Source organism: Podarcis raffonei, chromosome 4 (genome assembly GCF_027172205.1).
Source record: "Podarcis raffonei isolate rPodRaf1 chromosome 4, rPodRaf1.pri, whole genome shotgun sequence".
NCBI classification, from domain to species: Eukaryota; Metazoa; Chordata; class Lepidosauria; order Squamata; family Lacertidae; genus Podarcis; species Podarcis raffonei.
Window position 1 is genome coordinate 34,946,887 of NC_070605.1, and position 22,045 is coordinate 34,968,931.

The window sequence follows — 22,045 nt, forward strand, 5'->3', positions numbered from 1 at the left end:
AAGGACCCAGGGTGGAAAAGACCCTGATGTTGGGAAAGATGGAGGGCACAAGGAGAAGGGGACGACAGAGGACGAGATGGTTGGACAGTGTTCTCGAAGCTACCAGCATGAGTTTGACCAAACTGCGGGAGGCAGTGGAAGACAGGAGTGCCTGGCGTGCTCTGGTCCATGGGGTCACGAAGAGTCGGACATGACTAAACAACAACAACAACAACAACAACAACAACAACAACAACAACAACATACAAATATGAAACCAGTAAAACCATTCCCAATTGAACAGAACAGCAATAGTAGGTGACATCATTTTGGCATGCCTTTTTCATGACCAGAAATATACGGTGTGCAACGTACACAATAAGAGGCACGTCATTGTTCCACCATTTTATGTTGTCTTCCTTTTTATAAAATGACTGCTTTTCTGCATGTGTGTGTTTTACAGGCAGCACAGAGATGTGTGTGTGTGTGTGTGTTTATCTTTCTCATCATGGCAATTCCTTGGTACTGGGACCAGTTTGGTTTTCTGAGAATTGGCAGTGTCTCTTCTGTTATTGTTGTTGTCCTAGAGCCCTTCCCTGCCAGAAGATCCAGTCATGAACAAACACCCCAGCCTGCTCCTTTATGTCTGAACAGTTTTACCACTTTTCTTCTCTTGTTTTTCTAGTAACATGAAAAAGAAATGTGGGGGGAGAGAAGGCTGCTCAAAATGAGTCTTCTGGAGAACCAGGTTGCCATTCTAGGCAGCTCCCTTTGTTTGCTGCAGGAGTCTCTCTGGGCAGAGATGAGTCATACATTAGCAGTGCAGAGACTGCGCCAGCCAAGCAGCAGCCATTACTCTCTCAGCAAATTTGTGAGAGAACCCTGCTTTAGAGGGGGAGCCGAGGAGGGATGAAGACCCAGGACAATATCCCCCATCTTTGCCTTCCTGGAGGCAGCTAAAAGAATAAGCAAACTCCCCCCTTTCATCTTTCCACCCATGAAAGTGAGACATGTGGGTAAAGCAACAGACAGAAAAACAACCCATAAGCATTAGGTTGCACAAGTCAGAGATTTGGCATGTGCCCTCTATGTTCAGCACCAATTCCGATGTGAATAGACATGGCTGCTCCTGTCTAGCCCTTCACCTCTCATCGTCTTCTTTCAAATTCTTCATGCCATGGGTCAGGGGGGGGGCTAAGTGCTGCCTCTTTATCAGGGCCTCTGGACTCTCTCTCTAGGCCAAAGCCTGTCCCCAAGCTACACCCCTCACTGGCCCTACACCACTTCTTTCCTGAATAGTTTTGCCTGGCAGTTTGCACTTTCACAGCAATAGCTGTAACCCAGCCATACTTGGGCATTCGCAGTTCTCTGAATGTTGCAATGCAGTTCACCCACAACGTAATGCATCTAATAGGGTAAAGTGTGCATTCGAAAACCATATACTAGTGAACATAACATCCAAAAATGCATAATACCAGGGGAGAAACTGCTTTGCAAAAAATGTCTATATTGGACAAGATGGTATACAAAAATGTGTATATTAAGAGAAATTTGCTATTAAGATGCTGGTGAATTTTCATGAATCCTTTTTTTCTTAATCGCAAACTTATATCAAAATGTGGAAAGCTCAACTTAAAAGTGGAAAAATGAGGGAAACCAAAATGGGCAGACTTACTCATCCCCAGTGACCTAGCCACTTGCCCAGGCAGCTTCCTTTCTTTTGGTGAGTATCTTCTCTTATTTGGGTCAATCCTTTTTCCCGATGGCTTCTTTTCAAACATTTTATGTTGTGGTTGCTCGCCCATCAAGATCTAAAACCCTCCTTAGTTCTAGACTGGGGTTATTTGGAGAAGAGGTTGAATTTCCAGGCAGGTCTCTGTTATGTGGTGAAGTGAAGCTAAACTTCAGTTCCCAGAGGGAACTGCATGATTCCAGGATCGTCCCAGTGTGCGTGTCAGTGTTTTGGGTGGAAAAGAAGCTCTCAGGAACCAGACGACCTTTTCCTGAGAATTATTCAAAGATGCTGAATATGAACTGAACCAAATGGAATCTGCCCATCATTATGTTGAATCATGTGCTGATGTAAGATACAGAACTATATACCATAGACATTGATTTCCTGTTCCATTAATTTCTGACTTTATTGGGAAGCCTTTCGTACAAGGGCCACAATGGGACAGGGGGAGAAGGATCAATAGACATACCCACCAACAAGGCATATACCATTAAGGCTGCAGTCCTTAATAAACTTACTAAAGTGTAGAGCTGAGTAGAAAGTGAATTGACTGAAAAGTCATGAAATTATCTCAGCAACTTGAGGAGAAATGGTTCTGTGAAATTGCCCCACCCTGATTTTGTTTCTCTAAATCATTTCATGAAGTATTCAGCACATTTACTGGGGAGAAAGTCGCACAAATCTCACATAGCTAATTTCTAAGTAGGCATACATAAGACTGCACTGTCAATCTTCAAATAAAGCAGTGGGGGTTGCAGTACATTCTTATTTTTTAAAAAAATGAATAAACATAAAACAGTGGTTCAGGATTAAAAATAGTATTGCATGAAATGGCACACTGAGACTTTCTATTTTTAACAAGCCCATTTCAATCTCTTTTTCAGTCACCTTTGAGAAGGGGATGAACACTGATCTCGGGGGTGGGAGGTACATTTTTATTTTTACTTGTATTATTATTACTTGGTTTGAAATAAAATAAAATTTTTAAAAGAAAGGTTTGAGCGATTTTTTGCTAGTTTGTCAGTGTTTAATATAATCCCCACAAACCTCACTAACCCAAGTTTTCCACTATTTACCTCACATCTCCTCTCATCCTTTGAAGTCTCCTCCCACCATGCGTGTTTCTCCCCTTCCCAGATGGTGGTCGCTCACATCCTACTACATAATCTGTCACTTTTCCATTGTGTCATTCAAAGTAAAACCAAGAAACTAGGGGCATCTGCCTTGAAGAGCAAGCGGCAGACCGTTAACCTCAAGTTAAGACCACAGAGCTGGGAAGACTTTAAACACATCTCGTAGTCACTTGTCCCTTACAAGAAAGGTGAAGCCAGACATCTGCTTGCCACTTTCTCAGGGATGAGAAATGATTGATTTATACAGTGGTACCTCAGGTTAAGAACTTAATTCATTCTGGAGGTCCGTTCTTAACCTGAAACTGTTCTTAACCTGAGGTACCACTTTAGCTAATGGGGCCTACTGCTGCCGCCGCGCCGCCACCACATGATTTCTGTTCTCATCCTGAGGTAAAGTTCTTAACCTGAGGTACTATTTCTGGGTTATCAGAGTCTGTAACCTGAAGCGTCTGTAATCCGAGGTACCACTGTATTTTGTATACAAACATTACCAGTGTGGTGTAGTGGTTAAGAGCGGTAGTCACGTAATCTGGGGAACCGGGTTCGCCTCTCCGCTCCTCCACATGCAGCTGCTGGGTAACCTTGGGCCAGTCACACTTCTCTGAAATCTCTCAGCCCCACTCACCTCACAGAGTGTTTGTTGTGGGGGAGGAAGGGAAAGGAGAATGTTAGCCACTTTGAGACTCCTTAAAGGGAGTGAAAGGCGGGATATCAAATCCAAACTCTTCTTCTTCTTCTTCTTTTAATATATGACATGGGGCTGCCACTTTAACTCCCCTAGAGCTTCTCCTTCCCACCCCAAGGAAAGGCTAAGCTTCTTTTTACACCTTCCTTAACCCTGTGTCTGAAACCACTCCAAGTCTGCAGCCCCACTTTTCAGCCATGCCTGCCCCCCCTGCCACTTGCACACAATCCACTCATATGCTAACCCCATACATACATTGCAAAATCTAAGCACTCCTTTCACCTTCCACCAATGTATGTAGCCACCATCCCCTCCTATTCTGCCACCCATTTTGCACCCCACTTTCATCTTCACCCCCATTCCCATGCCTCCTCCTCTTTCCTTTTTGCACCCCCACCCACATTTTCACCTGCACCCACTTTTCCCTCGCTTCTCCTCCCTTTTCTCAGCTCCCCCCCCCTGCACACGGACCACCTTCATTTCCATGCCTCCTTATACCAGGTCAGGCTACTGGTCCATCTATATACCTGTGAATATTCCCGGGGAAAGATTTTTAGAGTAAGTCTGCCACCTAGGGGCTGAGATATTGTATAGTTCTGTGTCAGCCTAAGACCAATACGTACAACAACAGCAAGCCTTGTGGCACCTTAAAGAGAAACAAATTTATTGAGGGTAAGATTTCATGGACCGGGATCCATTTATCAGATGCACGAATGTCAATCCTAAATGCCTAAATCTGTAAACACAGTTTTTGGAAGAATAAAAAAGTAGTATGGGCTGAGGGAAATAAAATGCTGAAAGGTCAGTGGTAATTACCGTATTTTTTGCTCTATAAGACTCACTTTTTCCCTCCTAAAAAGTAAGGGGAAATGTGTGTGCCCTCCATCTTTCCCAACATCAGGGTCTTTTCCAGGGAGTCTTCCCTTCTCATGAGGTGGCCAAAGTATTGGAGCCTCAGCTTCAGGGTCTGTCCTTCCAGTGAGCATTCAGGGCTGATTTCCTTAAGAATGGATAGGTTTGATCTTCTTGCAGTCCACGGGACTCTCAAGAGTCTCCTCCAGCACCATACAGTGGTGCCTCGCAAGACGAAATTAATTCGTTCCGCAAGTTTTTTCTTCTTGCGAGTTTTTCGTCTTGCGAAGCACGGTTTCCCATAGGAATGCATTGAAAATCAATCAATGCGTTCCTATGGAAACCGCCTTCAGACCAGGTCCGGGGACAGTCTGTCCCCCGACCTCTTCTGAAGGCTGGGGGGGGGGGACAAGGGCTTTTCTTCCCACCGCCAGCCTTCAGAAGGCTGTTCTGAAGGCTGGCGGTGGGAAGAAAAGCCCTTCTCCCCACCTCCCACCCCGCAAGCTCCGGGGACAGGAGGGCTTTCCTCCCGACTGCCAGCATTTTAAAAGCCCCCAGGACAGCGGAGACTTCTCCGCTGTCCCGGGGGCTTTTAAAATGCTGGCGGGCGGCAGCGCAGCGTTCGCTGCTGCCCGCCAGCATTTTCAGATCGCCCCGGGGCAGCGGAGAAGTTTCCGCTGTCCCAGGGGCTTTTAAAATGCTGGCGGGCAGCAGCGCAGCGTTCGCTGCCGCCCGCCAGCATTTTCAGATCGCCCCGGGGCAGCGGAGAAGTCTCTGCTGTCCCGGGGGCTTTTAAAATGCTGGCGGGCGACAGCGCAGTGTTCGCTGCCGCCCACCAGCAGTTTCAGATCGCCCCGGGGCAGCGGAGAAGTCTCCACTGTCCCAGGGGCTTTTAAAATGCTGGCGGGCGGCAGCGAAGCGTTCGCTGCCGCCCGCCAGCATTTTCAGATCACCCGGGACAGCGGAGAAGTCTCCGCTGTCCCGGGAAGGCAGGCGGGGGGAGCAAAGACTTCTTCTGAAGGCCGGCTGTGGGCCAAAGTCTTTGCTCCCCCCCGCCTGCCTTCAAAAGCCGTCGGGATAGTGGAGAAACGCGCTGCACTTCTCCGCTATCCCGGGAAGCCAGGTGGGGGGGAGCAAAGACTTTTGCCCCCCGCCGGCCTTCAGAAGAGGTCCAGGACCTCTTCTGAAGGCCGGCGGAGATTTCCCTATGGGCTTTCTTCTTGCGAAGCAAGCCCATAGGGAAATTCGTTTTGCGAAGCACCTCCAAAACGGAAAACTTTTTCGTCTTGCGAGTTTTTCGTTTTGCGAGGCGTTCATCTTGCGAGGCACCACTGTAATTCAAAAGCATCAATTCTTCGGTGATCAGCCTTCTTTATGGTCCAGCTCTCACTTCCATACATCACTACTGGGAAAACCATAGCTTTTACTATACGGACCTTTGTTGGCAAGGTGATGTCTCTACTTTTTAAGATGCTGGAAAAATGTGGTACATAAAGGCAAAACAGCTACAGTGACTAGGCGCACCAGGAAAACGTTTGCAAACCGGAACACTTACTTCCGGGTTTGCGATGTTCAGGAGCCGATTTGTTTGACAACTAAGCCATTCAATAATCAAGGTACCACTGTGTTTTTAATAGAATTTGCACTCCCATTGATTCCAACTGGGGATAATAAAATCTACCATCTGCAGGGTTGGTGTGCATTATTCCTCCCATGGCAGAGAAGGGTGGCTTTGGAAGTGCAGTCTTTCCAGGAGCAACTGCTGTGGTCCAGAGCTTTCTGCAGCTTCAAGGAAGACGCCTACAAGGACAAAGGTCTCTCTCTTGCCTCAGAGGATAGTGAGCTGTTGCACTCTGGTCCTCCTTTCAGTTTTCCATAGGCATCTGGTTGGCCACGGTCAGAACCGGATGCTCGACTAGACAGGCCACACCCAGCAGCCTCTGCTTACATTCTTAAGATCTGAAAAATCCCATGAACCTCAGGATGCCTTCACAGGGACCTTCAGATTTCAGCCTATAACTACATGCTTGTTTTTGTTTTTGTTTTAATTAGCCTACCCTTCCTCCAAAAAGCTGAGGCAATGGCTGTGTACAAGGTTTCCCCTATCATCCTTGCAAAAACCTTCTGCAGTATGTGTTTTCCTGTGCGCTTACAGGAGTGGGTAACAGGCCAGGTTGGGAGAGCAGCAGGAGAGAGAGGCAAATAACATAATAGCCGGAGAGTGGCTGTGATTTTCCACCTTGATTTTCTTGTTTTTTTCATTTCGTAAACTGCTTTGAAGTATTTTTCAATCAAGTGGTGGTGTAGAAACCTTATGAAATAAAATAAATAAATAGGACTTCCAGGACCTAGAACAAATGTGAGGTCAGCCTCTTTTCTCCAGAGTTACTAAAACTAAGCCGCGAAGGCAGGGAGAAGTGTTTTAAAGGGCAATTGTAATTTATCTATAATGACTATGCACTCGTGCCACAGTGCCATGTCTACTTTTAAACACTGTAGTCTGTGAAAGCTTAAGCTGCAAATACACTTGTCAGACTTTAAGGTGCCACAAAATGCTTCGTGTTTTCTCTCTCTCTCTCTTTGCTGCAAGGGATTCCTCCCAATATCCCTCTTCAACAAGCCCACCAGTCCTCCAGTGTTTCAAAAGGGAGTTGTTTTTCCCTTACAGTTTTTCAAACCAGACAAAGGGTGGGAGTGGAGGTGAATAGAGAGTGTGTTACAAAGTTTATTCTGGTCCCAGAGAATCGGTGCCTGCCTTCTGAAACAATGTACACCTTGTAATATGTGAACAGCAGTGCGAGAGCATTTCTGCGTCAAACATGCACTGTGAAGCCGCAGCCTGCCAGTGGCACCAGATACAATCGCTACCATGTACATGTTGTTGGATTAAAAACTGCACTGAAGCTGCTAATTCTGTGCTAATGTGATGCATTTCCCAGGCCAATCTCCAATTAACGTGTAAGAAAAATAAGGTGTGAAATATTGGGGGGGGGGGCGTTCCTTGCAACTTATAAGCTTACACCTCAACCCACATAATATGTCTGGGGGAGAAAATCATTTTACATTTCTCTTATTCTCTCTGGCTGGCACCTCCTTGTTAGTGATGAGCTCAGAGTTGGCATGTGCAGCCTGCAGAATGGCCAATGTTATTTCAGATGTCCTCCTTCTGCACAGGTGTTACAGGTAGAAGAAGCTGATAGGTCTTCTACCTAAGAGCATTTGCAAATGTGAAACTAAAAATGCACCCGAGTCTCATTTTTTGTCATTTATGAATGTTGTTAACGAGCAAGCGAATTCAGAATGCAAATTGAATACCTTTTCCTCTTTCTTGACAGATCAGTATAAGATGGCACATTTAAGGTGGCAATCCTACGCCCAACTGACCTGGATGCAAGCCCTATTTGACCACAATAGATCTTACTTCTGAACAGACATTATTGGATTGCAGTAAGTTCCTTTATTTCTACTAGAATCAGGTAGAAATTCAAAAATAATATTTTCCATTTTTATTACATCCAGCCAAGACATGTTAATTCTCAAGAAGATCATGAAAACACACCACAAATCTCTTGGATGGTGAACTCATCTGCCATGGAGTGTACTCAACATTTAGCAGTGTTAGAACATGATGGCATTCTTCATGCATGAACACTACATAGCAATAGTAAAGGAAGTAACATTGACCATATTATAAAGTTGGAGATGGATGATCATAGGACTAATTTGTGCAATTTTGCCCTTCCCTGGGCACCTGCTCATATTGACCAACTTCAGTGTGTGGTCATGGATTAGCAACTGATTTATTTTTGTGACTGAGCCAAGTGAAGAAAAATAAATGAAGTGATTGCCAGTAGCTGTGGCTGATCATCTGGTTGTGCACATGGCTTGTTAATGAAAATATGTACGATGGCAAGTTCACAACTTGCATGAGCGCAACCGTCATAAGAACATAAGAGCCCTGTTAGATCAGATCAATGTAGTCCAACATTCTGTCCACTGTGTGAGCAGAGTAAATCACACAGAGAATCAGAATAATCTTCCATATAGGAGAACAGCATATAAGGCCTTTACAAAACACTTATAAAAGTATTTTTATAAACACCAAAAGGACTCCAAGCATTACAAAAAATTAGAGTTAGCATCTGCTGGGTGAACTTGCTGGTGGGAATACAATGACAATCTCCCCTCTCCCAGGTGGGCATGCTAAGTGTTGCTCACAACACGAAGAGACACAGTTCCGATCTTAAAGCACTTACAACCTACAATAGACATTCAAAACAGGGATGGTTGAAGAGGATGAGCAGAATAGGTTCGTATTTTCACCGGTAGGTTAGTACAATGAGATATATCTTTACTCATTTGGTCTCTCTCATAGCTTAAACTCTGAAGAAGTCATGGCAATGTCCGTTCAAGAGACAGTGTTCAAGGAAAGCACTGTGATGCAATGCCTTTCAGTAATGAATATGTTCCTGAGAAACCATCTGACCTATATGAAAATAGATTGAAATAATTTTAAGTTCTATGTCTTCTTAATGGGAGTCTTTCCTCCTCTCTTATTTGACATGACTGGTAGCAAGAGTTCCTCGTGGGGATTTGTTTTACTCTGTGCCTGTAAGGCTGGGAACTGCAACAGCAGAGGATACTTGCCCAAATCACCATCCAAGATTTCAAGATTTGTAAAAGCCGGCACATCACTAAACATGTTCTTTTCTTTGCTGCAAGAATGGCAGCCTTAAATCCTGTTCTGTCCAGGGTGCTACCAGGCATTCTTGCACTGCCCAGTGGTCCTTTAAAACGAATGGGAGGCTACAGATGCCCAGGTGGACTCTGTTAACCTGGAGAAAGTGGGCTCCAGTTGTGCTTCCATGCTGCTGGCAACTGTCCCCTGCAAAGGAATTGAAGCAGAGGACGATGTGGCAGGCAATGCAATGTTGCTTCTCAGGAACGGTCCAGGAGGGCTGCTGCTTGCATCATTCGCAAGGTTGGCCACATTGAGGGCATTGTTGCTGACCGTCCATAGGCATGGATAGTGACTGAAGCAAAGCAAAAACAACAACACTCAACAGTTGAAATTTGCAGTGGTCTCTAGGGATGCTGAGGGACGCGGGTGGTGCTGTGGGTTAAACCACAGAGCCTAGGACTTGCCGATCAGAAAGTCGGTAGTTCAAATCCCCGCGACGGGATGAGCTCCCGTTGCTTGGTCCCTGCTCCTGCCAACCTAGCAGTTCGAAAGCACGTCAAAGTGCAAGTAGATAAATAGGTACCGCTCCAGCGGGAAGGTAAACAGCGTTTCCGTGTGCTGCTCTGGTTCGCCAGAAGCGGCTTAGTCATCATGGCCACATGACCCGGAAGCTGTACGCTGGCTCCCTCGGCCAATAAAGCGAGATGAGCGCCGCAACCCCAGAGTCGGCCACGACTGGACCTAATGGTCAGGGGTCCCTTTACCTTTACTAGGGATGCTGGGTGTAAGGCACTTCTTGCGGTAAACTAGCCAGCCATTAGCCCTAAGTCCTTTTGAAAAAAATCACAGCCAAACAGAAGCAATGGAAATCTTTCAAAAGGTGCAATTGCTCCTATTAATAAATTGTGTGCCTTGTGTCCTACTGTACAGAGGTCAGTCTTTCATTTGAAGGGCTGTCCAGTCAGTATAAATAATTGTAAGAAGCAAAAGCAAAGATCTTGAAGCTGCCTGTCAACAACTTGCACCTATAGACAGTGCACTCAGCAGACACACAAAACTCCCAGTCAGTTTTCACCCAGTCTGCTCCACTATGGTGGGTTGTATTGCATTTCTATTTAATTTATTTCTAAGTATGCTCCATGCATATAAATTAGGATAGAAAAAGATTGTGCGATTGCATGTCCTCTTTTTTTGACCAGGTGTAAAGGCCACTCACTATTGGCAGATTTTTTTGTCTTAAAGTTATACATTGTTATTTCATTGTTTTACAAAGAGATTGGAATCCATAGTCTCTACTGGGACCTGGGTTCATGCAATTTTTGAATCCGTTCTCATTCTGCCACCTCACATGCCATCCTTCGACCTAAATGGAATACTCCCCTGTCTACAGCTACATCCAAGTGAAAATTAGGACAGAAGGTAAGGCTGGGCTATAGCCTTTCTCCCTACTGTACTGGTGCTTCACTTCCAGGCCTTTTCCCCCCCATGGAAAAACTGAATCCCTTCCTTGCCATTGCAATTGCTACAATCCACTCTACAATCTCAGTATTCTACCATCTCATTCTGCTGCATGTGTAGACCACACCTTTACCCATTTCCTTCACAATTTTGTGGAGAAGGTTGAGCAAAAAGAGACTTGTTCATCTCCAGGGAGGCCACTGTCATACATGATGATTCTCCAAGGGAACTGTTACACTGAAAGCTGCTAAGGTTGCTCGGTGGCTGCTGCTGATACTATGGGCAATTGCAAATCAATGGGGTGCTTACCTCGGACCCGGGGTGGCCGTACCACTGTTGTGAGGCACTGGGAGCAAGTTGCCATGGTGACTGGAGGGTACTGCAGCCCAGCCTTCGTGGACCGATGGCACTTGAAGATCATTGTTGCTGCTTTCTATCAAATTCACTTTAGAAAGGGAAGCAAAAGTTGTTAGCGACAGTGACATGTTTCTAACAAAATTATTTTAAGATGACAAATTAGAATGCATATGTTTATTTGTCGTTGAAGCTGCTTTGAGATCCTATATTGAATGTCCTGGAAGATTGAAGTGTTCTCCTACTGCCTTCCCTGTCTTGTGATTCCTGATCTCAGATTTATGACCATTTATCCTTTGGCAGAGGGTTTGGCCTGTTTGTCCAATATAGAGAGCTGCTGGCATTTACTAAACTGAAAACTATGGAGAGACCTGTTCTGGATAGAGATATTGGATTCTTGTCTCATTAGACATGCTAAAGCTATTTTTGGTCATCTGCATACTATCCCATGCTTTTTCCTGTAGGACTAATTGCAGTCGTCAACAGGTTTACCATACCCATTGAGTCAATCACCCATCTCCTACTACCCTACTGAGAAAAACCCCACCCTCCCACTATATATAAGGGTCTGGTGACTTCTGTTTCAGTGTATCTGAAGAAGTGTGAACGCACACAAAAGCTTATACCCAGAAAATACTTAGTTGGTCTCGAAGGTGCAACTGGACTATTTATTTATTTATTTATTTCGACTGCGTCAGACCAACACAGCTACCTGCCTGAATCTAGATTCGTGGAAAGCTAATAGCTCAATATATTTGTAATTTGTCTAATCCTTTTTAAAAGGCACCTAATCTAATTGCCCTCCTGCCAACCTAGCAGTTCGAAAGCACGTCAAAGTGCAAGTAGATAAATAGGTACCACTCTGGCAGGAAGGTAAACAGTGTTTCCGTGCGCTGCTCTGGTTCACCAGAAGTGGCTTAGTCATGCTGGCCACATGACCCAGAAGCTGTACGCCGGCTCCCTCGGCCACTAAAGCGAGATGAGCGCCGCAACCCCAGAATCGGTCACGACTGGACCTAATGGTTAGGGGTCCCTTTACCTTTACCTAACCTAATTGCCATCCCCACATCTCAAGAGGTGAGGGAGAGTATTACAGAAAAGAGATGCCTAAGATGCACTCATGAACTTGGGAAGGGGAATTCTTTGGGATCATAAATATCTTTGCCCTTAATTTAAAGAAGAAATAGGAACCATTTATCCATGTGTGGAATCAATAGGGGAAAGTTCTCCTGGGAAAACTCTCTCAGTTTCTTTGCCTTTTGATTTGTACTTGTTAACATTTGCAATGTAAATTGTGTGTTTCCTTGTTGTTGTTTTTTAGGTCGTTGCTCTTTCCCCATAAATAGTTTTTTAAAATGTCAGGCCAAGAACTTACCTGTTGGAGAGTGATTTCTTTGCATGTATGAAGCAGGGTATGGAACAGCCCTATGTCCTCGAAGGGCCGAATAGTGCTCACAGCCGTGGTGAGAATGGGCAGCAGGCAGAGGAAAAGTCCCACCATACTGATAGCTTGAGCTTCCTGCTGTGCACATGGCATCTGGGTTAGAAATCAACCAGCCACCCACTAGAGAGACATTAAGAAAAGAGCATTGATCAAGGAAAATAACAGCAAATGACAATCTCAAAACCCCTTTCTTTGCCTCTGTGTGTGCGCACACACACAATCTACCAAAAATGTTTCAGGCTCAAAGAGAGGGGGGAATTCTTTTAGTTTAAGATACCCAAACAGCCTTAGTTTCACTGTCAACATAAAGCCAAGCCTTATGAGGAACTCTCTCTGTCTTTCAAAGTTTCTCTTTTATTTATTTAAACTTTTCAAGTTTATACATTTCACTAATTTTACAATGATTTTGACATTTCAAAACTTGACTTCCTTCCCCCTCTTTCTGCAGTTCCTTAAATTTATTTTTAATACCTTCTGCATAGCCAAATTAACTTAATTTACTCATTTATTCGTCTTCTTTAAATATATACTCTTATAAAACTGCAGGTTATTACAATAATCCTGCCAATGTTTTTATCTGTTTATAATTTATCTGTAAATATTCAATACACCATTTCCATTCTTTTGTAAAAGATTTGTTGTCTTGATTTCTTATTCTTCCAGTAAGTTTCGCCATTTCTGCATATTCCCATAGGTTTTTGTGTCCATTCTTATGGGGAACTCTTGAGGGAGTTGGGTATGTTTTTAGCCTGGATAAGAGGTGACTGAGAGGAGATATGACAGCCATTTTCAAAAATCCAATGGGATGTCACATGGAGGATGGAGCAAGCTTGTTGTCTCCTACTCTGGAAGGTAGGACCCAAACCAAAGGATTCAAGTTACAAGAGATTATGACTCAACATCAGGAAGAACTTTCTGATGGTAAGAGCTGTTTCACAGTGGAATGGACTCCCTTGGAAGATGATAGATTCACCTTCACTGGAAGTCTTTAAGCAGAGATTAGATGGCCATCTGTGATGGATGCTTTAGTTGAGATTCCTGAATTGCAGGGAATTGGACTAGATGACGCTCGGGGTCTGTTCTGTGATTCTAAGAAAACCGTAAGAATCTGGTAATGAAGGAAGTGCAAATGGCTTAGCATGCAAGCAGCACACAACAGAAATGTTGGGGACAAAATAAATAAATAAGCAGCAAACAAACAGTCGTGGGTAGAAGAAACCTTCTGGTTATATGTCATCCCATCAACAACCAGATGATATCCAGCATACAATGCCAATCAAAGGAGGTAGAGCTGGGAGCAGGAGGGGAAGTACAAGTCAAATGGTAGCTGTTGAAAATAGTAGTAATGTTCCTGATGTTAGAAGGTTAGTTATCCCACCAGAAGCCTTTCTGGTACAGTCATACCTCGAGTTGAATAAGCTTCAGGTTACGTGCTTTTGGGTTGCGCTCCGCAGCGACCTGGAAGTAACGGAACGTGTTACTTCCGGGTTTCGCCACTCACGCATGCACAGACGGTCAAAATGGCGCCAAGTGCATGTGTGGAAGTGGCGAATAGTTGCAGGTTGCGTTTGCTTCAGGATGCGAACGGGGCTCCGGAACGGATCCCATTCGCATCCTGAGGTACCACTGTACTAACCACTGACAGATCACGTTGCTGGAGCCAATTGGCCATTGGCATTCCCAAATATGACAAAGAAATCAAAAAGCAAAACTTACAGTGAGAATATGTGATGTGCTGACTTTCAGAGACAATATCTGAAGCATCCTTGGGGTGGTTTCTGAAAGATAGTATTATTAAGGTTATTTCAATTCTAGCAAAACTACGTCCACACAGATGCCTCTCCATTTAATTATGGAGTTAATTGAGTAACCTTGGTCTGATCATTATTTTTCAACCTGACCTACTTTTTGTGAGGGGGAAACAAGAGGGAAAGTCCAGAAGGTTTCTTGTGGGGAGTATGGGGTACAAATGTTGTTATTGTTTTAATGCCCCATCATCACAGTGCACCTTACATGTTTATTCTGTCAACAGAGCAAGTAGCAAGCCTGGGGACGATTATCTGAGGTCACTCCAGCATAAAAGGGCAGCAGGTATAATGAGGCTGATTAGGAAATAAATTTACCTTTCTTTTGCATCCAGAAAAGCTTTGGCAAAGGGGTTGTACTTGATCTTGAGAGCTGTTATCTTGAGTTTAGAAAAAGAAAAAGAGTTGCGTTAGCAAGAAAATTTGACGTTTGACAATTGATCATCTGAAGCCTGCCATTTTCCGGAGTAAGTTTTGCCAGAGGCAATCGCTCTCGCGGAAACTTGCATTCTATTTAATCATGTAGTCATAAGTCAGTGGGTTCACTATACTGAAGGACTGCCCTCTTATGAAGCAATGGCATTCAGTTTGCTGCTGGAAGAAAATGAATTATAGGCCCAGAATTTCTGTTCCATATGCTATTGGGCAGCATCCCAGTGCCAACATCCACAGTGTCCCTAGAGAAGCCAAAAAGATGGTTAAAATGCCACAACAACATGGATAGAATTTTTTTCTTTCTCCATTAGCATAGTATCATTAAAATAAGCAAGAACTAAAGCCTTTTCTGGTGTTTAGGGGAAACACATGTGACTAAAAGTGGGCAGGATGGGTGGGCATGCACACACAGTCAACCTCCTTCCATTCTCCCTATGTACATTAATGCCACTTCTGACCTTCCATGTTCAGCAAACAGGTCTTGTGGTTGGGTGAACATGCTTAGAAACCTACCCATGATTGGGCACCTGGATAACACAAAGTTTCTGTTTGCAAGGAAGATTCTAAGCACATTCGCCCAATCACACTTAAAATCTGCTTTCAGATCTTCATATTGGACTTAGGAAGATGTGTAGGGAATATACACAGGAACATTGAGCCCATATACGTTTACTTCAAAGGCCAAAATAGGGCTCAATACTTTTCCCCATTGGCTACCTGCAGTAACGAGAGAGAGAGAGAGAGAGAGAGAGAGAGAGAGAGAGAGAGAGAACTAGGCACAGGATAGGTCTAACAAATTCTACATTAAAAAGATGATATCTTAACATAAAATTGACCATCCAACTATGAAAGTGGACAGAACAATAAATAAGTGGAAGTGTCACATTTTGATGAAGGCTTACTATTGTTGTTCTATATTAAATTGTTTATCATCATTTATATCCTGCCTTTCTATAGGATATTCAGGGTGGCTTACAATCAAGATTAAAATACAATTTAAACAAAAAAACCCCCACCCCTTTCATCCTAATTTTAGCATTTAAGTAGGGAAGCATATCACTGGTTTTAGCGTATACAGTTATAGGGTTTTCTTAAACAATTCCCAGCTGTTTTGATGTTTTATACCCACCTACCTCTTCATTTTGGTAAGCAGTCACAGCTATGAACTGAGTTTCAGGAAAGGAACAATTCATTACCATCCTGTGTGGGCCTCCAACTCGAACAATATGAACTTGCGGCTCATATTTGTGCAGAGAATTCAACATAATCTGTGGCAAGAAAAAGTGAGGCAGAGATTGACCAGCAATAATGGTCCTGATTGACCAAAAAACTAATTGTGATCAAGTCTCATTGAAAGCAATGAAACTGAAATGAGCTGAGACTGTTTGGTTCCTTTGGCTTCTGTGAGTGGGGCTTAGGCACAGTCTGAATTAGCCCTGGATCAGATCTAATGTCTTATTCAATTCCAAATCATTAGCCTGCATCAAAGGTAGCCAGCATGGTGCCCTCCAGATGTTGTAGACAACATCTACCATCATTTCCCATTTAGCATGGCCAATATCCAAGGATGCTGGACGTTGTAGGCCGAAACATCTTGAGGGCACCATGTTGGCCTCCCCCTGGCCTACATGGCTCTATCTTACCTACTCCAGTTTAGGGGAGAGGGAAAGTTATGTGTGAATGCACACATGTGTGAAAAGGAAGCACTTCTGAGGCGAGAGAGAGAGAGAGGTTGGAGAGCTAGCTGAAGGAATCATGCAGCACAACATATCTCTCTTGGAATCACTCAGATGTGCGGTATTTTTTTTAAAAAAATAACAAATATCAGTAGCCCCGATCACCTCAACTGCCTGAAAAACTATGCAAACCAAGAGGGCCGTCCCAATGCATTGTCATACTATGGGAGAAAAAGAATCTAAATTAGCTGTGAATCATTCAGTCCTGATATGTGGGCATCCACTGGTCTCTCAGGCTGTATGTGGAGAGGCAACGTGGGGCTCATTGAAAATGGGGGCATCACGCACGAGGCACAGTATCCTTGTGATAACATGAATCTCTAAATGCGTGAGAGCAGAGTGCTGACAAAATCGCACTGGTGTATACTATCCTTGCTTCTGTACTGTGCTTTGCTATGTACAAACTTGTAACTGAAATAATTTTGTGTGGGTATGTTTGTTGTTTGTAATATTCAACAAAAATAAAAAAAACAAGTTTTGAAAAAAATAACCCCCCCGCCCATTAAGACCACTAAGTTCAAGAAATAAAATTATCTAGCTGCACCACCATCGCAACAAAAAACATTGAACTACAGCACTTCATGAGTGTTTAGGCACCACCACAACAGCCAAGACATCTGTATTGCAATTTATATGTAGCTACTATCTATCACTAATTATTTAGAATAGGAGCTACTTAGGTTCTCTTTATTCCTTTCCATGACTCGGAACAATCTTGTACTTAGGATATACCGTATTTTTTGCTCCATAAGACTCACTTTTTCCCTCCTAAAAAGTAAGGGGAAATGTGTGTGCATCTTATGGAGCGAATACAGGCTGCGCAGCTATCCCAGAAGCCAGAACAGCAAGAGGGATTGCTGCTTTCACTGTGCAGCGATCCCTCTTGCTGTTCTGGCTTCTGAGATTCAGATTTTTTTTTCTTGTTTTCCTCCTCCAAAAACTAGGTGCATCTTGTGGTCTGGTGTGTCTTATAGAGCGAAAAATACAGTAGGCTCAGCATTCAGGAAGCCATGATTCCATTTTCAGGTCTGCTGCTATTCCGCTGTGTGACTGAACTGGCAAGCCAGGGGTCCTCTGTGCCTCCGTTTTCTTATCTGATGTGATACTGAGCGCCATTTCCCACTTCATATCTTTCTCAGAAGGCTGGATTCATTAAGATCCTGACTGCCTGTGACCACCAACGAACTAGAGCATACAAGATTGAAAGTTCACCCATTGCTTGCTAATGGGTTTTCTGACAGTTTTGTTCCAATACAAGAGTTCTGCACAAAACAAGTCAAAGGCAATGTGTAACATTGTTTTTAATATGCATCTAAAGCTACAAACAGCCCAACAGAGCCAACTTTCCTCTTTGCATTTTTAAGGGTCTTGTAGAGAATGCCACTTATTTTCTGGTACAGGTACATGTTTTCTATTATTATTCCCAAGGCCAAAGATGATTCAATGGAATATTGATAATTATCATGAAGCAAAAGCAAGCACAGTAATTATTTCATTTAGGAGAAGCCTTTTATTCGAGTACCTGACTATTGCCAACATTCCACTTATGCACCAAACGGCATGGGGGAGAAAACAAAACCTTAATACCCACAATCATTTCCCCCTTCTCTGAAGTCCTGTGTAAAAACCTTAACACACAAGAAAAAACTATAGGGGGAAACATCCCTGATGGTTAAACCACAGCGCACTCTGTCTCTCTTAACATCAAGGAGTCCATTAAAATCTGAAAGCCCCAATTAAGACCTGTTTATTCCTGTTTACATTTGGACTCCATGGAATAATTGGCATCTGTGGGTGAAGAGGCCTCTAAGGGCCCTTCTAATTGCGTAAATGCACCCTTGATATTTCTTGATTGGTAGAAGCCTGAAACCAAAGCCAAGAGGCATGGAGGAAACAGGGTGCCATACCTGCCCATTGCCATTCAACTTGTTGGTAAGTTTCACTTTACTGAAAGATACCGCAGCCTTCATCCAGTGCGCCCCAAAGTTGGGAGAGTCTGGGTGGATATAGACACAACTGTGATTCGACGGCTCTGGCTTTCCGGCTGGGACCCATTCTCCATTCACATACTTCCAGCGGTGGCTGTCAGTCGGAGCAAAATCAAGCAGGAAAGAATACATGGCATTGGGATCCAAGCCCGAGACACTGATCTTTAAGACAGGGAACATCCGTCTGTAAGAGAAACATGAGGAACGGGGGGCATTAAAACTCAGAAATCATCTTTCTCAATGACTTGTTCAGTAACTTCCTTATAAATTATGTCTGGATCTGTTTGCGTGTTGAGGTCCCCAGGGCCACCCCAATAACTCACACATCACACAGAATTTTTGTTTAAGGTTTTTGGCATAATTTTGGCCACAACTTTATTAAAATACAAAAATGTGAGTGGTTGCTTAGGCATTGGTTGCGACTATCTGCCCCCACCATGGGGGACAGACTGACATTCCGCACGATGCGAAAGCCAGAAAAGGGGAATATACTTGGGGGTAGCGACGGAGCAGGGAAGCTGCCCTCAGCCCTCCCCAAATGCAACCAGGAGCTCATTGCTATGGCCCGAGCCCCCTTGACAGAGTGGACAAGCAATAGTTAGCCCCTGATTCCTTTAACTGAATCCCTTGCAGCAGCAGCATTAGAGGGGCAGGCACAGCCAATCCATGCCCCTCAACCAACCAAACCATAAACCAATGCCTAACCGCAACCTTACAAGTTGTGACGATTTGCTACGCAGTAGGCAAAAACCAAAATTCCTACCGGGCCCCTGCCCCAAGAGCAGACGACCCCATGACAGGCATAGCAAGGTCAAAGCAAACAACCCTAATTCTGGGGGAGGGGGCAATCCGATGCACGGGCGAAAAGAGGAAGCCCTAGCCTCATGTAAGGAGTTTTAGCATTTCTGGCTGTCAATCAACAAATGGCAACATTAACTTCTTCCCAACAACAAGGGAAGCCCCAATTGCATCAGTGGCCAACGATCAATTAGCCCGCCCCCAACTTTGGAGTATCCTGGCGGCCCCCACCACAACACGTGCTCTCCATGAAGGAGAACACGCTTTAACATCACAATGTGCTTTCACCAAAACAGCCAGCCATGATTGCATAAGCTAGCATGCATTATGACCAGGGCAACGTTTTCTGTTTCTAATAAAGAGTTAAGAACCCCACTTCTGAATCTCCTTCGTTCAGCATCCTATTCTCATAGCGGCCAATTGGATGCCTACAGGAAGTCTGCAAGCAGGATGTGAGTCCCCCGGAAACCAGTACTCAGAAACATGCCTAGTCTGATGCTGAAGGTCATACTCCACCATCGTGACTGGTAGACACTGATAACTTTATTCTCCATGAATTTGTCCAATCCCCTTTTAAAGCCATTCAAGACTGCATAGACACAATTTTATTTAAAGCACATTTAAAACACATGGCCTCTCCCTGCTAAGGATGCTGGGAATTGTAGCTAAGTAGTCCTCAAGATTCTTGGGGGGGTGTCATATGCTTTGAATGTATGGTGTGTGCACAGCCCAAGTAGTCATCCAGACCCTCCAAGTGTCCCGATTTTCCAGAGACAGACCTGGATTTACAGAAGCTGCCCCATTTTCTGATTTGATCCCAGAAGGTCCCGCTTTTCCTTGAGACATTCCTATTTTCGCCAGAGAAATGTTGGAGGGGATGGAATAGGACGTCCCTATTTTCATCAGAGAAATGTCACTACATCATCAATACAACCGAGAAGGGATTTGCTTCCCAAGCTCCCTTTCCGTCTCTCTTACAAACAACAACAACAACTGCATTTAAGCACATTTCAGTACCAAAATGGTTCATCTGATGCATTTATTTAATGCTGGTTCCAGGTTCCGAGAGGCACTTGGGCACGATATTCTCAGATACCCAAATGCCCCTCCTTGCTATTATCATTGCTCTCCATTCACCCTTTAAGCCCATACTGACTACTAAGACAGTTAGACAAAACCTTGATAGACCTATCATCCATGAACATTAACCATCATAGTTAAATGAAAACGAAGTGTTCAGAGGCACTATACCCTCAAGGAACAAACAAGGCTGGCCCTAACATTAGGTAGAATGAGGTAGCCTCCTCAGGCAGCCTGCATGTGAAGCAGAGGCAGCCAATATGTGTATCCCATACTGTCCTTTACCTCAGCAGCAAAATACTGTATCTAGGGCTTCTCAATATTTTGTGTTGACCCTGAGAGATTTCAAGTTTCAGGTTCAGTTCTGGTTTACTAGAAAACATATATTTGAGGCAGCAATCCTATAATATTCTATGGAGTGATGCTCTTTTGAGCCCAAAGTTGTGAACAAGTATGCTTAGGAATGTACTGTCAGTTTGACCTAATTTGTGGGGTTGAGAACAGATTCCGTGTAACCCCCTGATTCTAACCATATTCATTTTGTCAACGAACAATGTAAATCAATATTTTAACAAAGTTCTGGGTGGATTTTGGCAAAAATCAGCTTGGGTATTCATGCGCTCTTTCTGCCATGACGTCAAACCTGTGTGTGCCCCATCATATATGAGAAAAACACACATGACCATTTAGATGTCATGAAAACCCATCGCTAATTGCATAATGTGCACATATGTTGAATGGGTCACCACTTTTTGTTTTAATGTTTATTTCATTAATGTGTTTTTGGCTGGCTTTGCATTTTGATGTTAAGTCTATTTTGGAGGGTTCTGTTGTGAACTGAAAAGCAGGGTACACATTAAAATAAAGTAATTTGTGTACATTTGCCATACGTGTTGTAAAACACATAGGTTATATAGATAGATATCTGTGCAGGAAAATCACATCCAATAGAGCCCTTATAAGTTACAATCTTTCTGCAAGAAAGTTCTGTATCTCTGAGGGCCAGTGTGGTGGGGGTTAGAGTGTCAGACTAGGATCTAGTAGCCCAGGGTTCAGATCCCCTCTCAGCTATGAAGCTCACTGGGTAATCTTGGACCAGTCATGCTTCTCAGCCTAATCTACCTCACAGGATTCTTGTGGGGATTAAATGAGGAGAAGGAGAATCACGACCACCACCTTGAGCTCCCTGGAGAAAAGATGGGATATAAATGCAATCACTCAATCAATAAGACTGTGTACTGCTAACGAAAATACTATTCCAGAAGATGATGAATGTTTTAGTTCTTTTAACTTTCTGCTTATTCATTAACATCCATCAGCTACGTACACATCACTCAGATATTCCATCTCCAAATCTACAGAAATAGCAGCTCTCAACAACTTCTGAATTCTGGAAAAGGGTAAATGGGCAGGTTTGTTCATATACCAAGAAAGACCAGCATTTGTTCAAAGAAGTATTTGGGTGCAATCCACTGGCAAAGTATCCTGCCCAAGCACCACTAAAACAACTGGGAGCTGTGCATTAGTGCTACTACTCCCTGCTCTCGTTCAGTCCCATTCAATGGGTCTTGCGCAGGAGAATCCCCCCAGTGAGTTGTTGAATAAACTAAGTGCACAGTTAAGCTGCTGTCCCATAAACAGTTCTCTTCATCCCTCGCTTCCTCAAAGCAGAAGATAAGACTCACCTGCCATTCTTCGTGACAATCATCTCATTAGTAACTTCTCTGAATCTCTGCCATAGTGCAGCATCCTCTAAGACAACCTGGAGCTGTTTTTCGGTGGGGTCTCCTTTGTCTCTGCCAGCTTGGAGCTCGTTCTCCACCACATTGAGCAGCCTGGAGACAGTGCAGTCACTATGTTTCTTGCAGCCCAAATCAGTCAT

General features: G+C 43.9%; 1 protein-coding gene across 1 annotated transcript; it reads right to left on the reverse strand.

The window, feature by feature from the left end:
* Positions 1–9,028: 9,028 nt before the first annotated feature.
* Positions 9,029–22,045, reverse strand: TBX19 (T-box transcription factor 19). Its single transcript, XM_053386156.1, has 8 exons — positions 21,849–22,045; positions 18,205–18,469; positions 15,695–15,829; positions 14,445–14,506; positions 14,038–14,099; positions 12,253–12,441; positions 10,833–10,968; positions 9,029–9,417 (listed from the first exon to the last, which is right to left on the reverse strand). Exons 1-8 carry the CDS (start codon positions 22,043–22,045, stop codon positions 9,174–9,176), a joined length of 1,290 nt encoding a protein of 429 aa, XP_053242131.1. The 3' UTR covers positions 9,029–9,173.